General features: G+C 37.5%; 1 protein-coding gene across 1 annotated transcript in view; it reads right to left on the bottom strand.

Moving 5' to 3' along the window:
* Positions 1-16,879, bottom strand: part of PHKA2 (phosphorylase kinase regulatory subunit alpha 2) — a 292,026-nt gene that overhangs the window by 82,228 nt on the left and 192,919 nt on the right. Inside the window, 3 exon segments of the mRNA XM_053706381.1 lie at positions 12,415-12,590; positions 16,327-16,358; positions 16,360-16,401. Of these exon segments, the coding sequence (XP_053562356.1) occupies positions 12,415-12,590; positions 16,327-16,358; positions 16,360-16,401 (250 nt within the window).

Raw genomic sequence — 16,879 nt, forward strand, 5'->3', positions numbered from 1 at the left:
CCTAAAACTTCCATGCACATAGCCACTGAAGGGAATGACTGAGACTGAAGGGAATGACTGAGACTGAAGGTGCCGGCAGGCTGCAACCAATTTTAAATGTCTCTTGTCTGTTAGAGACAGAGTCATGGACACTGAATCTATCTGGAAGCCTAAAAAGGTGACCCTTGTCTGAGGAATCAAGAAACTCTTTGGTAAATTGATCCTCCAACCATGTTTCCGAAGAAACAACACTAGTTGATTTGTGTGAGATTCTGCAGAACGTAAAGACTGAGCTAGTACCAAGATATCGTCCAAATAAGGAAACACCGCAATACCCTGTTCTCTGATTAGAGAGAGTAGGGCACCCAGAACCTTTGAAAAGATTCTTGGAGCTGTTGTTAGGCCAAATGGAAGAGCAACAAATTGTTAATGCTTGTCTAGAAAAGAGAATCTCAGAAACTGATAATGTTCTGGATGAATCGGAATATGAAGGTATGCATCCTGCAAGTCTATTGTGGACATATAATGTCCTTGCTGAACAAAAGGCAGAATAGTCCTTATAGTCACCATCTTTAAAGTTGGTACTCTTACATAACGATTCCAAATTTTCAGATGCAGAACTGGTCTGAATAAATTTTCCTTCTTTGGGACAATGAATATATTTGAATAAAACCCCAAACCTTGTTCCAGAAGAGGAACTGGCATGATTACCCCTGAAGACTCCAGGTCTGAAACACACTTCAGGAAAGCCTGAGCTTTTACTGGATTTACTGGGATACGTGAGAGAAAAAATCTTCTCAAAGGAGGTCTTACTCTGAATCCTATTCGATACCCTTGAGAGACAATGCTCTGAATCCATTGATTTTGAACAGATTTTATCCAAATATCCTTGAAAAACCTTAATCTGCCCCCTACCAGCTGGGCTGGAATAAGGTCCGCACCTTCATGCGGACTTAGGGGCTGACTTTAATTTCCTAAAAGGCTTGGATTTATTCCAATTTGAGTAAGGCTTCCAATTGGAGGCAGATTCCTTGGGGGAAGGATTGAGTTTTTGTTCCTTATTCTGACGAAAGGAACGAAAACGGTTAGATATACCCTTAGGTTTTTTATCCTGAGGCAGAAAAACTCCCTTTCCCCCAGTAACAGTTGAAATAATAGAATCCAACTGGGAACCAAATAAATTATTACCTTGGAAAGAAAGAGATAGTAATCTAGATTTAGATGTCATACCAGCATTCCAGGATTTAAGCCACAAAGCTCTTCTAGCTAAAATAGCTAAAGACATGGATCTATTATCAATTTTGATAATATCAAAAATAGCATCACAAATAAAATGATTAGCATATTGCAGTAAGCGAATAATGCTAGATAAGTCAGAATCCGATTCCTGTTGCGCTAAATTCTCCAACCAGAAAGTTGATGCAGCCGCAACATCTGCCAAAGAAATTGCAGGTCTGAGAAGATGACCTGAATATAAATAGGACTTCCTTAGATAAGATTCAAGCTTCCTATCTAAAGGATCCTTAAAGGAAGTACTATCTTCCATAGGAATAGTGGTACGTTTAGCAAGAGTAGAAATAGCCCCATCAACTTTGGGGATCTTTTCCCAAAACTCTACAGATTTTGCTGGTAAAGGATACCATTTTTTAAACCTTGAAGAAGGAATAAAAGAAGTACCTGGCTTATTCCATTCCTTAGGAATCATATCAGAAATAGCCACAGGAATAGGAAAAACCCCTGGAGAAACCACAGGAGGTTTAAAAACAGCATTTAAATGTTTATTAGACTTAGCGTCAAGAGGACTGGTTACCTCAATATCCAAAGTAATTAACACTTCTTTTAATAAAGAACGCATATACTCAATTTTAAATAAATAAGTAGATTTGTCAGTGTCAATGTCTGAGGAAGGATCTTCTGAATCAGATAGATCCTCATCAGAAGAGGATAAATTATTATGTTGTTGGTCATTTGAAATTTCATCAACTAAATGAGAAGTTTTAAAAGACCTTTTACGTTTATTTGAAGGTGGAAATGCAGACAAAGCCTTCAGAATAGAATAAGAAACAAATTCTTTAAAATTTACAGGTACATCATGCACATTAGAAGTTGAAGGAACTGCAACTGGCAATGTACTATTACTAATGGATACACTATCTGCATGTAAAAGTTTATCATGACAACTATTACAAATGACATTCGGCGAGATAATTTCTACAATTTTACAACAAATGCACTTAGCTTTGGTTGAACCGATGTCAGGCAGCAATGTTCCAGTAGAAACTTCTGAGGCAGGATCAGGGTGAGACATCTTGCAAAATGTAAGAGAAAAAACAACATATAAAGCAAAATTATCTATTTCCTTATATGACAGTTTCAGGAATGGGAAAAAAATGCAAATAGCATAGCCCTCTGATAGAAAAAAGCAAGAGGCAAACATCAATGGGGTATTGAAATAATAAAAAATAACCGGAAATGACACACTCGCGTCACTAATGATGCAACAGTGTGAAAGGTCTCGGCGTCAAGTATGACGCCGGAAGTGACGAACTTGCATCATAGACATACTTTTTCGCGCCAAAAAATTATTGCGCCAAGAATGACGCAATAAAGTTTAGCATTTGTAGCACCCGCGGGCCTAATACCGGCCGCAATTTGTAAGAAGTAGTCAATTGAAAAAAAAAGACTAAACCCCAGGTAAGAAATAAATTTCATATTTAAAAGATGTTTATATTCCCCAAATATGAAACTGACAGTCTGCAGAAGGAAATACATGAACCTGACTCATGGCAAATATAAGTACAATACATATATTTAGAACTTTATATAAATGCATAAAGCGCCAAACCATAGCTGAGGTGTCTTAAGAAATAAAAAACATACTTACCAAAAGACACCCATCCACATATAGCAGATAGCCAAACCAGTACTAAAACAGTTATTAGTAGAGGTAATGGTAAATTGAGAGTATATCGTCGATCTGAAAAGGGAGGTAGGAGATGAATCTCTACAACCGATAACAGAGAACCTATGAAATAGACCCCGTTAGGGAAATCATCGTATTCAATAAGTGATACTCCCTTCACGTCCCTCTGACATTCGCTGTACTCTGAGAGGAATCGGGCTTCAACAATGCTGAGAAGCGCATATCAACGTAGAAATCTTAGCACAAACTTACTTCACCACCTCCATAGGAGGCAAAGTTTGTAAAACTGAATTGTGGGTGTGGTGAGGGGTGTATTTATAGGCATTTTGAGGTTTGGGAAACTTTGCCCCTCCTGGTAGGATTGTATATCCCATACGTTACTAGCTCATGGACTCTTGCCAATTACATGAAAGAAATAAGAAATTGCATATTTTAATTAAAGTGAAAACAGAGTTAAAGGTTTACTGTCCCTTTAAGTATACAATCACTGTGTAATTTATGACCGTTACTGTTGTGCTGCTGGCTAGACTCACATGCAGGTTTCCAGCAGCAGCATGAGATACACTCAGATCACAACATGTAGGTCATGAATGGAGACACCCTGTCCCTGCGATCGGTAGCCTGTGTTGTCCTCCGTTACACTATATCTGCAGTGCCTCAACTCCTGAGGTATGCAGAAACAGCACGGCCATGCCAACAGGAGCAACAGAGGCAAACTAACTGCCCAGGACACAGCCACTGTACAGGGTATGAGCTGTTCCTTAAGGGCCAAAAGACCAGCGCTGTACAGGCTACGGCGCTGGTCATTCAGGGGTTAATTACTATGGCTCCTAAGCTGCTAAAGTATTCTGCATATCTTTATATATGAAATCCCTTCCTGGATCTTAAATTATGTATCAATGGCTTCTTGAGATAGTGTCTGGCTTCTAATTTTCATATAGGTTTGTCAACCTAAACTAATATAACTTATAAGGTTTTAGAGAAGTGTGGCTCATATGGATCTCACTGATTTCCCATAAAACTAAAGTAACAGCCTGTTCCCTGGGAATTTAGAGATAGACAAATGTTTTTTTTATTTTTTTTATTTTGTGCACCATCATTTTATTTCTAAAGAATGAATATGTATCATCATTCCCTATGTAAAACTTCATTTGAAACTGAATGTTGGAAAATGGTTTCACATGAAGCAAATCGATTCACAGAATTCAAAAAAGGAAATAGAGATTTGTATCTTAAAGAGACAGTAAAGTCAAAATTAAACTTTCATAATTTGGATAGAACATGCAATTTTAAACAACTTTCTTATTTACTTTTTGTTATCAAATTTGCTTTGTTCTTTTGATATAGTTTATTGAAGAGTAAAACTAGGTAGGTTTATAACAGCTCAGGAGTGTGCACATGTCTTTAGTACTCTATGGGAGCAGTGTTTTGGAACATTATTTGTAGCTTTTTTATACAATGTTGCAAATCACTGCTGCCATATAGTACTAAAGACACGTGCACACTCCTGAGCTCTAATGAGCCTAGTTTTACTCTCAATAAAAGATATCAGGAAAACAAAGAAAAATTTGATAACAGAAGAGAATTGGAAAGTTGTTTAAAATTGCATGCTCTATCCAAATTATGAAAGTTTAATTTTGACTTTACTGTCCCTTTAACCCCTTAATGACCAGACCATTTTTCAATGTTCTTACCGTTAAGGACCAATGCTATTTTTATAATTTTGCAGTGTTTGTGTTTAGTTGTAATTTTCCTCTTATTCATTTACTGTACCCACACATTATATACCGTTTTTCTCGCCATTAAATGGACTTTCTAAAGATACCACTATTTTCATCATATCTTATAATTTACTATAAAAAAAAGTTATAAAATATGAGGACAAAATGAAAATTAAACACACTTTTTCTAACTTTGACCCCCAAAATCTGTTACACATCTACAACCACCAAAAACCACCCATGCTAAATAGTTTCTAAATTTTGACCTGAGTTTAGAAATACCCAATTTTTACATGTTCTTTGCTTTTTTTGCAAGTTATAGGGCAATAAGTACAAGTAGCAGTTTGCTATTTCTAAACCATTTCTTTTTGAAAATTAGCGATAGTTACATTGGAACACTGATATCTGTCAGGAATCCCTGAATATTCCTTGACATGTATATATTTTTTTAGTAGACAACCCAAAGTATTGATCTAGTATTGATCTAGACCCATTTTGATATATTTCATACCACCATACCACCAAATGCTATCAAATAAAAAACATTGTTCACTTTTTCACAAATTTTGTCACAAATTTTAGGTTTCTCACTGAAATCATTTACAAACAGCTTGTGCAATTATGGCACAAATGGTTGTAAATGCTTCTCTGGGATCCCCTTTGTTCAGAAATAGCAGACTTATATGGCTTTGGGGTTGCTTTTTGGTAATTAGGCCGCTAAATGCCGCAACACACTACACGTGTATTATGCCCAGCAGTGAAGGGGTTAATTAGGGAGCTTGTAGGGTTAATTTTAGCTTAGTGTAGTGTAGTAGACAACCCCAAATATTGATCTAGGCCCATTTTGGAATAATTCATGCCACCATTTCACCGCCAATAGCGATCAAATAAAAATTTTTTTTACTTTTCTACTAATTTTTCACAAACTTTAGGTTTCTCACTGAAATTATTTACAAACAGCTTGTGCAATTATGGCACAAATGGTTGGCGTTGCTTTTTGGCAATTAGAAGGCCACTAAATGTCGCTGTGCACCTCACTTGTATTATGCCCAGCAGTGAAGGGGTTAATTAAGTAGCTTGTAGGGAGCTTGCAGGGATAATTTTAGCTTTAGTGTGGAGATCAGCCTCCCACCTGACACATCCCACCCCCTGATCCCTCCCAAACAGCTCTCTTCCCTCCCCCACCCCACAATTGTCCCCGTCATCTTAAGTACTGGCAGAAAGTCTGCCAGTACTAAAATAAAAGGTTGTTTTTTGTTGTTGTTTTTTTTAAATTATTTATTCAGCTGTGATGGACCCCCCCTTAGCCCCCAACCTCCCTGATCCCCCACAAACAGCTCTCTAACCCTCCCCCCACTACCTATTTGCCGCCATCTTGGGTACTGGCCCAGTTTGCCCCCAAAAAGGTTTTTTTATTTTTTTATTTTATAAAATATAGCTTTTTCTGTAGTGTAGCTGCCCCCCTCAATACCCCCCTCCCCCTCACAGATCCTTTGATATATATTTTTTTTAAACCCCCCCCCTCTCCCTATCACGCTGCAATTCATTGATCAATGGTGGCAGTGGTAGCTACACACGCGCGCACCCCCGCAGCCCCCCCCCCCGCACGCTCCTGGCGTGCACATTGCACTTACAGCAACCAGATGCCGGGTAGCAATGGGCCGCCCACTCGCCTCCCTGCTAAGCTCCCACCCACCAACGATCGGCACCATCGCTACCGGTGCAGAGAGGGCCACAGAGTGTCTCTCTCTGCATCGGATGCTTGAAAAAGGGTATTGCATGATGCCTCAATATCGAGGCATCACTGTAATACCCTGAGAGCTGCTGGAAGCGATCGCAAACGCTTCTAGCACTCAATTAGACCAAAGACTTACCAGGTACGTCCATTGTCACTAACTGACAGTTTTGCAGGACGTACCTGGTACGTCCTTGGTTGTTAAGGGGTTAAATGGGTCATTGGCCAATAAGACACATACATACAATATATTATAATATAATATATAATAATATATTATATATATATATATTTATATATATATATATATATATATATATATAAAATATAACGAGAATAAAAGAACATATAGAAACACGAGAATAAAAGAAGATATAGAAACATTGGCCTAGATTTAGAGTTGGGCGGTAGCCGTCAAAACCAGCGTTAGAGGCTCCTAACGCTGGTTTTGGGCTACCGCCGGTATTTAGAGTCAGTCATTAAAGGGTCTAACGCTCACTTTCCAGCCGCGACTTTTCCATACCGCAGATCCCCTTACGTCAATTGCGTATCCTATCTTTTCAATGGGATCTTTCTAACGCCGGTATTTAGAGTCGTGTCTGAAGTGAGCGTTAGAAATCTAACGACAAAACTCCAGCCGCAGAAAAAAGTCAGTAGTTAAGAGCTTTCTGGGCTAACGCCGGTTTATAAAGCTCTTAACTACTGTGCTCTAAAGTACACTAACACCCATAAACTACCTATGCACCCCTAAACCGAGGTCCCCCCACATCGCCGCCACTCGATTAAATTTTTTAACCCCTAATCTGCCGACCGCCACCTACGTTATACTTATGTACCCCTAATCTGCTGCCCCTAACACCGCCGACCCCTATATTATATTTATTAACCCCTAATCTGCCCCCCCTCAACGTCGCCTCCACCTGCCTACACTTATTAACCCCTAATCTGCCGAGCGGACCGCACCGCTACTATAATAAAGTTATTAACCCCCTAATCCGCCTCACTAACCCTATAATAAAAAGTATTAACCCCTAATCTGCCCTCCCTAACATCGCCTAAGTATTAACCCCTAATCTGCCGACCGAATCTCGCTGCTACTGTAATAAATGGATTAACCCCTAAAGCTAAGTCTAACCCTAACACTAACACCCCCCTAAGTTAAATATAATTTAAATCTAACGAAATAAATAAACTCTTATTAAATAAATTATTCCTATTTAAAGCTAAATACTTACCTGTAAAATAAACCCTAATATAGCTACAATATAAATTATAATTATATTATAGCTATTTTAGGATTTATATTTATTTTACAGGTAACTTTGTATTTATTTTAACCAGGTACAATAGCTATTAAATAGTTAAGAACTATTTAATAGCTAAAATAGTTAAAATAATTACAAAATTACCTGTAAAATAAATCCTAACCTAAGTTACAATTAAACCTAACACTACACTATCAATAAATAAATTAAATAAAATACCTCCAATTACCTACAATTAAACCTAACACTACACTATCAATACATTAATTAAATACAATACCTACAAATAACTACAATTAAATAAACTAACTAAAGTACAAAAATAAAAAAGAACTAAGTTACAAAAAATAATAAAATATTTACAAACATTAGAAAAATATTACAACAATTTTAAACTAATTACACCTACTCTAAGCCCCCTAATAAAATAACAAAGCCCCCCAAAATAAAAAAATGCCCTACCCTATTCTAAATTAAAAAAAGTTCAAAGCTCTTTTACCTTACCAGCCCTTAAAAGGACCTTTTGTGGGGCATGCCCCAAAGAATTCAGCTCTTTTCCCTGTAAAAAAAACCACATACAATACCCCCCCCAACATTACAACCCACCACCCACATACCCCTAATCCAACCCAAACCCCCCTTAAATAAACCTAACACTAAGCCCCTGAAGATTTTCCCTACCTTATCTTCACCTCGCCGGGTATCACCGATCGGTCCTGGCTCCAAAATCTTCATCCAACCCAAGCGGGGGCTGGCGATCCATAATCCTGCGGCTGAAGAGGTCCAGAAGAGGCTCCAAAGTCTTCATCCTATCCGGGAAGAAGAGGCGATCCAGACCGGCAACCATCTTGATCCAAGCGGCATCTTCATCCGATGAGGAACGGCTCCATCGTGAAGACCTCCAGCGCAGATCAATCTTCTTCCTCCGACGTCCAACTGAAAGAATGACGGTTCCTTTAAGGGACGTCATCCAAGATAGCGTCCCTCGAATTCCGATTGGCTGATAGGATTCTATAAGCCAATCGGAATTAAGGTAGGAAAATTCTGATTGGCTGATGGAATCAGCCAATCAGAATCAAGTTCAATCCGATTGGCTGATCCGATCAGCCAATCAGATTGAGCTCGCATTCTATTGGCTGATCGGAACAGCCAATAGAATGTGAGCTCAATCTGATTGGCTGATCGGATCAGCCCAATCGGATTGAACTTGAATCTGATTGGCTGATTCCATCCGCCAATCAGAATTTTCCTACCTTAATTCCGATTGGCTGATAGAATCCTATCAGCCAATCGGAATTCGAGGGACGCCATCTTGGATGACGTCCCTTAAAGGAACCGTCATTCGTCGGGAAGTCGTCGGTGAAGATGGATGTTCCGCGTCGGCGGCATGAACATGGATCCGGAAAGAAAAGAAGATTGAAGATGCCGTTGATAGAAGACATCAGTCGGATCATGGACCCTCTTCAGCTCCCGCTTGGATGAAGACTTCAGCCGGATCATGGACCTCTTCAACTCCCGCTTGGATGAAGACTTCAGCCGGATCATGGACCTCTTCAGCTCCCGCTTGGATGAAGACTTCAGCCGGATCATGGACATCTTCAACCCCCCCGCTTGGGCTTGGATCAAGACATCGGAGCCATGACGGATCGGTGTGATACCCGGCGAGGTGAAGATAAGGTAGGAAGATCTTCAGGGGCTTAGTGTTAGGTTTATTTAAGGGGGGTTTGGGTTAGATTAGGGGTATGTGGGTGGTGGGTTGTAATGTTGGGGGGGGGTATTGTATAAGTTTTTTTTACAGGCAAAAGAGCTGAATTCTTTGGTCCTTTTAAGGGCTGGTAAGGTAAAAGAGCTTTGAACTTTTGTAATTTAGAATAGGGTAGGGCATTTTTTTTATTTTGGGGGTGTTTGTTATTTTATTAGGGGGCTTAGAGTAGGTGTAATTAGTTTAAAATTGTTGTAATTTTTTTCTAATGTTTGTAAATATTTTTTTATTTTTTGTAACTTAGTTCTTTTTTATTTTTTGTACTTTAGTTAGTTTATTTAATTGTATTTATTTGTAGGAATTGTATTTAATTTATTTATTGATAGTGTAGTGTTAGGTTTAATTGTAGATAATTGTAGGTAGTTTATTTAATTTATTTATTGCTAGGGTAGTGTTAGGTTTAATTGTAACTTAGGTTAGGATTTATTTTACAGGTAATTTTGTATATTATTTTAACTAGGTAACTATTAAATAGTTCTTAACTATTTAATAGCTATTGTACCTGGTTAAAATAATTACAAAGTTACCTGTAAAATAAATATTAATCCTAAAATAGCTATAATATAATTATAATTTATATTGTAGCTATATTAGGATTTATTTTACAGGTAAGTATTTAGCTTTAAATAGGAATAATTTATTTAATAAGAGTTAATTTATTTCGTATAGATTTAAATTATATTTAATTTAGGGGGGTGTTAGGGTTAAAGTTAGACTTAGCTTTAGGGGTTAATAAATTTATTAGAGTAGCAGTGAGCTCCTGTCGGCAGATTAGGGGTTAATACTTGAAGTTAGGTGTCGGCAATGTTAGGGAGGGCAGATTAGGGGTTAATACTATTTATTATAGGGTTATTGAGGCGGGAGTGAGGCGGATTAGGGGTTAATAAATTTATTATAGTAGCGCTCAGGTCCTGTCGGCAGATTAGGGGTTAATAAGTGTAGTTAGGTGGAGGCGACGTTGGGGGCGGCAGATTAGGGGTTAATAAATATAATATAGGGGTCGGTGATGTTAGGGCAGCAGATTAGGGGTACATAGGGATAATGTAGGTGGCGGGGGGTGTACGGAGCGGCAGATTAGGGGTTAAAAATAATATGCAGGGGTCAGCGATAGCGGGGGGCGGCAGATTAGGGGTTAATAAGTGTAAGGTTAGGGGTGTTTAGACTCGGGGTACATGTTAGAGTGTTAGGTGCAGACGTAGGAAGTGTTTCCCCATAGAAAACAATGGGGCTGCGTTAGGAGCTGAACGCAGCTTTTTTGCAGGTGTTAGGTTTTTTTTTCAGCTCAAACAGCCCCATTGTTTTCTATGGGGGAATCGTGCACAAGCACGTTTTTTAAGCTGGCCGCGTCCGTTAAATATGCCATAAGCTCCTTTTTAGGAGCCTAACGCAGCCATTCTGTGAACTCTAAATACCAGCTGTATTTAAAAGGTGCGGCCAGAAAAAAGCATGCGTAGCTAACGCACCCCTTTGGCCGCAGATAGAATTTTACGGCAGATAAGAACCAAAATGGCCATCAAGTCTACCCATGTTACTTTTTGAACTCTTTTTACAATCCTTGTGTTTACCACCTCTATTACAAGTTTATTCCATGACTCCACCACTCTTTCTGTAAAAAAATGCTTCCTCACATTTCTCCTGAATTTGGGCACAAGATGTCACAAAAAATGGTATATATATACATATATATATATATATATATATATATATATATATATATACACACACACATATATTATATATATATATATATATATATATACACATATACATACATACATACATACATACAGTCTGTTTCAATGAAGGGCTGCACTCACTGGATTTAGATACAGGGTTAAATATTTATTGTGGTAACGTTTCGGGGTTCGCAGACCCCTTCCTCAAACCAGGCAGTGGTCTGCGAACCCCGAAACGTTACCACAATAAATATTTAATCCTGTATCTAAATCCAGTGAGTTCAGTCCTTCATTGAACAGACTGTAAATACTACCGACTTGGCACCCTGGTTGATGACCCAATTTGTATTGTGAGTGCAGATACACATGGAGGATATATATTATTATTATTATTCTTTATTTATAAGGCGCCAACAGATTCCGCAGCGCTGCCCATAGGTACAAGGATAACAGTACAATGGAGAAACAATACGATAAAAGACAAAATTTTACAGACAAATACAGGAGGATTTGAGGGCCCTATTATATAAGCACACCACAAAAAAAACCTTTTATATCTTAGCACACACATTGTGGGAGTGCTACCAAAGTGACCAAAATAATTACAAAACAACAAAAAGTATTGGTGCACATCCAACCACTTAAGTCCACATATTTATAGCATATTTATATATACTTTTGTCTGCTAAATATTCTTAAAATTGTTAAAATAAAATTGGGATCAATATCTCACAATATTATTAACATATGTTTATGCTGCTAATGTTTTCTGCCTGTTAAATATGCTTTTAAATTTTTAAATAAAGATGGGATCTTAGTGGTCTGGATGTGCACCAATACCTTTTTTTCATATATAATATATATATATATATATATATATATATATTATATATATATATATATATATATATATATATACACACACATATACAGTATATATAATATATATATATATATTATATATATATATACTGTATATATATATATATATATATATATATATATATATATATATATATATATATATAATATATCATATATATATATATATATATACACTAGGAACAACCTAACCCCACCCAGTATAATATAGTACTACAAAGGCACAAGACCCCAGGTTTATGATTAGACTGAACCATTCCTCATATACGAACTTAAAAGCTAGGGAGCTAAGAGGGCAGTTTGTAATGAATGCGTTTTAAAAGCTAAGAATATAGTGATTTCTGTGTTTGTCTGATATTCTAAGTATTTAAAGAATGTTGCAAAACCTTTATCCTCCCGTAAAACAAACACAGTGCACTATTGGCTCCATGAGATATATTACTACTATATTTTATACAGTAAAACAATTACCTGTTTCACACAGATCCTCTTGATATCCTGCAAATTCATATTCATACTCATGTTCTTGACTAGCAGAGATATCAATGGGGTCATCAAAAAGCCGTTCATCACTGTCAGAATCAGGAAGATCAGATGTGTGTAGAATGAAGATAGTAAGAAAGTCTGAGAGTTTTCCCATTTTGACCCTTTAAGTAAACAAATCAATAGACTAACATTTCTGTAATGTATTTAGATGAAACATGCTTAGGCTTTCCAGGTAAAAAGAGTAATAAGCAAGAAAGCAGAACGTTTACAATTTACAGTCAGGAACATGTTTAAATGTGGTCTATTCAGTTATAATATCATACATGTACCATACTATCAAACAAGGTTTATTTACAGATCACAATTAACTATTTACTACACAGACACTACCTACCAATGTCGCTGATATGAAGCTGCAGGCACAGGGATATTATACAGAGATCTGGACCAGCCATGAAATGATAGAAATGAATGCTGTAATTGTGAAGGCTCAACCACTTAGATGTTAAGAAGACTGAAGTGTAATAACAGAGCAATGCACTGATGTCCTGCCTGGCATTCGAGGGGTTAACAAGAGCAGTTATGTCACCTAATCATAAGCATGTTTTGTCCATGGTGATGGTGACAATGCCATTAACAGTAAAAGATGACTGTATTTATTACTTCTTCCCAAAATAAGTTAAAGGGACATTATACACTCATTTTTTCTTTGCATAAATGTTTTGTAGATGATCTATTTATATAGGCCATAAAGTTTTTTTTTTTAAATAAATGTATAATTTTGCTTATTTTTAAATAACATTGCTCTGATTTTCAGACTCCTAACCAAGCCCAAAGTTTTATGTGAATACGGTCAGCTACCTTCCTCCAGCTTGCTCCTGTTTGTGTAAAGGGTCTTTTCATATGCAAAAGAAGGGGGAGGGGGAAGTGTCTTATTTCCCCACTTGCAGTGGGCTTTCCAGCTACCTTTTCAACAGAAGCCCCAAACTGACAGCTTCTAAGTAAAGTTTTTAAACAGTTTTATACTGGATTTTTATATCAGTATCTGTGCATCCTTATTCTTTATAGCAGTGTCTATTACATGCAGTTATATGAAAATGAGTGTATACTGTCCCTTTAACATACAGTATATATATAATTCAATAGAAATAATGTTAAATATATTAGATTACAAACTGCAGAATGGGTCACTGAGAAAACAATAATTGTTGGAAAAAAAACGGCTCTTTGTATTTACTTATTTAACTGTCCAGCAGATGTCCCTATTTTCCAGAAACTGTGGCATACTGAATAACTGAAACTGAGACTCTACTTGTAATATTATGAGGCCCCCTTTACTTGTTTACTGTGGCTTTTATTATACCAATTGTAGAATATCAAATATTGGAAATGTCTGCTTTAGGTTTATTCCTTGCGATTCAAATGGAGGGTTTTACTCATGGAAAACCATAACTAATATTGAATATTTCAGTAGTAAGCATTACCATTGTGTATGAGAGAGAATATAAGGAGTTTTGATCTTTATGCAGGCTAAGTCAATTTAAAATGAATATGTTCCTTGATAACCAATGTGGCTTCAATGAGTAAAGCCAAACTATTTCAAATACAAACTTAACCTAAAGAAACCTTGTACTTTTAATACTTTGTAGCTGGTATTACACTAAGGAGATAGTAAACACCTTGACATTGTAATATAAAATACTTTAGTTATGTGTAGTAATTCAATATATCTGCATTATTTATTTTGCACCCTTTCATGCAATTTACCTCTGAAGATTGTGAGATTTCAAATTGTGAAGACTAGAAGTGCACAATACAAAGTCACAAGCCTAGCCCTGCTCCATATCTTGTCACAATTCGGCCTTACACAGAGGGTCATAAGATAAACTGCTAAACAATGTAGGTTTTGCTAACATTACAATTAGTTCTGTTAGCTCCTTCAAATAAGGCAAATGGAGAGGGGAGCTTAGCTATTGAAAAATGATTTCAGCAAACAAGGGGTCAATTGTTTTAAAAATCTTTTCACTTGGCTAATATGTTATTCTATAGCAAGACAACAGAAATGCTTCTGTAATCTACCAAGGTCTTTGTGTGTGACTCTTTAAAGGCCAAAAGCAAATACGGTAACTTAGGTTTTTAAAGGCTGCACATAGCGGGTTTTGGCAATCTGTAGCATTTTGAAATCCCAGGTTATATAATTTGCTATTTGGTCGGTAGGGAGTGTGGGACAACCAGGTTATATCATTTGCTATTTGGTCCTCTAGGAGTGTGGGGCAAACCAGGTCTATATAATTTGCTATTTGGTCTCTCTAGGGAGTGTGGGAGAACCAGGTTATATCATTTGCTATTTGGTCTCTAGGGAGTGTGGGACAACCAGGTTATATCATTTGCTATTTGGTCTCTCTAGGGAGTGTGGGACAACCAGGTTATATCATTTGCTATTTGGTCTCTAGGGAGTGTGGGACAACCAGGTTATATCATTTGCTATTTGGTCTCTAGGGAGTGTGGGACAACCAGGGTTATATCATTTGCTATTTGGTTCTCTCTAGGGAGTGTGGGACAACAGGTTATATCATTTGCTATTTGGTCTCTAGGGAGTGTGGGACAACCCAGGTTATATCATTTGCTATTTGGTCTCTTAGGGAGTGTGGGTCAACCAGGTTATATCATTTGCTATTTGGTCCTCTAGGGAGTGTGGGACAACCAGGTTATATAATTTGCTATTTGGTCTCTCTAGGGAGTGTGGGACAACCAGGTTATATAAATTTGCTATTGGTCTCTAGGGAAGTGTGGGACAACCAGGTTATATTCATTTGCTATTTGGTCTCTCTAGGGAGTGTTGGGACACCAGGTTATATCATTTGCTATTTGGTCTCTAGGGGAGTTGTGGGACAACCCAGGTTATAAATTTGCTATTTGGTCTCTCTAGGGAGTGTGGGACAAACCAGGTTATATCATTTGCTATTTGGTCTCTAGGGAGTGTGGGGACAACCAGGTTATATCATTTGCTATTTGGTCTCTCTAGGGAATGTGGGACAAACCAGGTTATATCATTTGCTATTTGGTCTCTCTAGGGAGTGTGGGACAACCGGTTATATAATTTGCTAATTTGGTCTCTCTAGGGAATGTGGGACACCAGGTTATATCATTTGCTATTTGGTCTCTCTAGGGAGTGTGGGACAACCAGGTTATATAATTTGCTATTTGGTCTCTAGGGAGTGTGGGACAACCAGGTTATATCATTTGCCTATTTGGTCTCCTAGGGAGTGTGGGACAACCAGGTTATATCATTTGCTATTTGGTCTCTCTAGGGAGTGTGAGACAACCAGGTTATATCACTTTGCTATTTGGTCTCTCTAGGGAATGTGGGACAACCAGGTTATATCATTTGCTATTTGGTCTCTCTAGGGAATGTGGGACAACCAAGTTATATCATTTGCTATCTTGGTCTCTCCTAGGGAGTGTGGGGACAACAAGGTCTATATCATTTGCTATTCTGGTCTCTCTAGGGAGTGTGGGACAACCACACATTTTTTTCACACAAAAGCAATGTGTTTAACCCCTTAAGGACCAGCGACGTACCCCTGTATGTCGCTGGCCTTTTTTTTGAGACTTGATTGTTTTATAGCGTGGTCTTGCCACCAGCGTTTGACTGCTCTATTCCACAAAGCCTGCTGGAGGGAGGGAATTATAGCGTGTTCTTGCTAGACTTGTGCTATTATGTCCTGAAAAAACCCTTAACGGACCAGTGACCATACAGGGTACATTGTGGTCATTAAGGGGTTTTTAATGTCTCTTACATTTCATAGTTCAGTTTCCCTTTAACTACTAGACTGTTTGTACAACACAGGTTGCTGTATAGGAGGATTGCATGCGCATGCGTCTATGTATTTATACCTTGCTCCTCCGAGATACCCATCTCCCAATTTTTCTAATAGTAGAACGAATTGCTGGGTCTATATCAGTGCCGTCTTCATCCTAAAAAACAGAAAGATTTCATTGTATTTCATAAACCAAACATTCTTATTAATCAGAACACAAAAACTCACATATCTGCAAATCAGAATGGATTAATATAAGTGATGTATAGATCTTAATTTACGGATTATTCCTTTAGACAAACTTATAGAAACGGAAACTGGAGAGTTATTCACACAGAAAGGGTAACAAAACTAAACTTCTACACCCTTGGTATGTTTGTACCTTTGATTTTAATCTAGACTATTCATCAGACATGCACGTTTAAAAAACTTTCCCTTTTACTTTTATATCAAATTTGCTTTGTTCTCTTGGTATTCTTTGTTGAAAGCTAAACTTAAGTAGGCCTCATAAACTGATTTCTAAGCCCTTGAAGACAGTATAAGATAAGAGCAGTTTCTTTCCCAGTTAGACAGTGCTAGTTTATGAGTGTCATATCGATAACACTTGTGCTCACTCCTGTGGAGTTATT

This window comes from Bombina bombina, chromosome 3, assembly GCF_027579735.1.
Source record: "Bombina bombina isolate aBomBom1 chromosome 3, aBomBom1.pri, whole genome shotgun sequence".
NCBI lineage: Eukaryota > Metazoa > Chordata > Amphibia > Anura > Bombinatoridae > Bombina > Bombina bombina.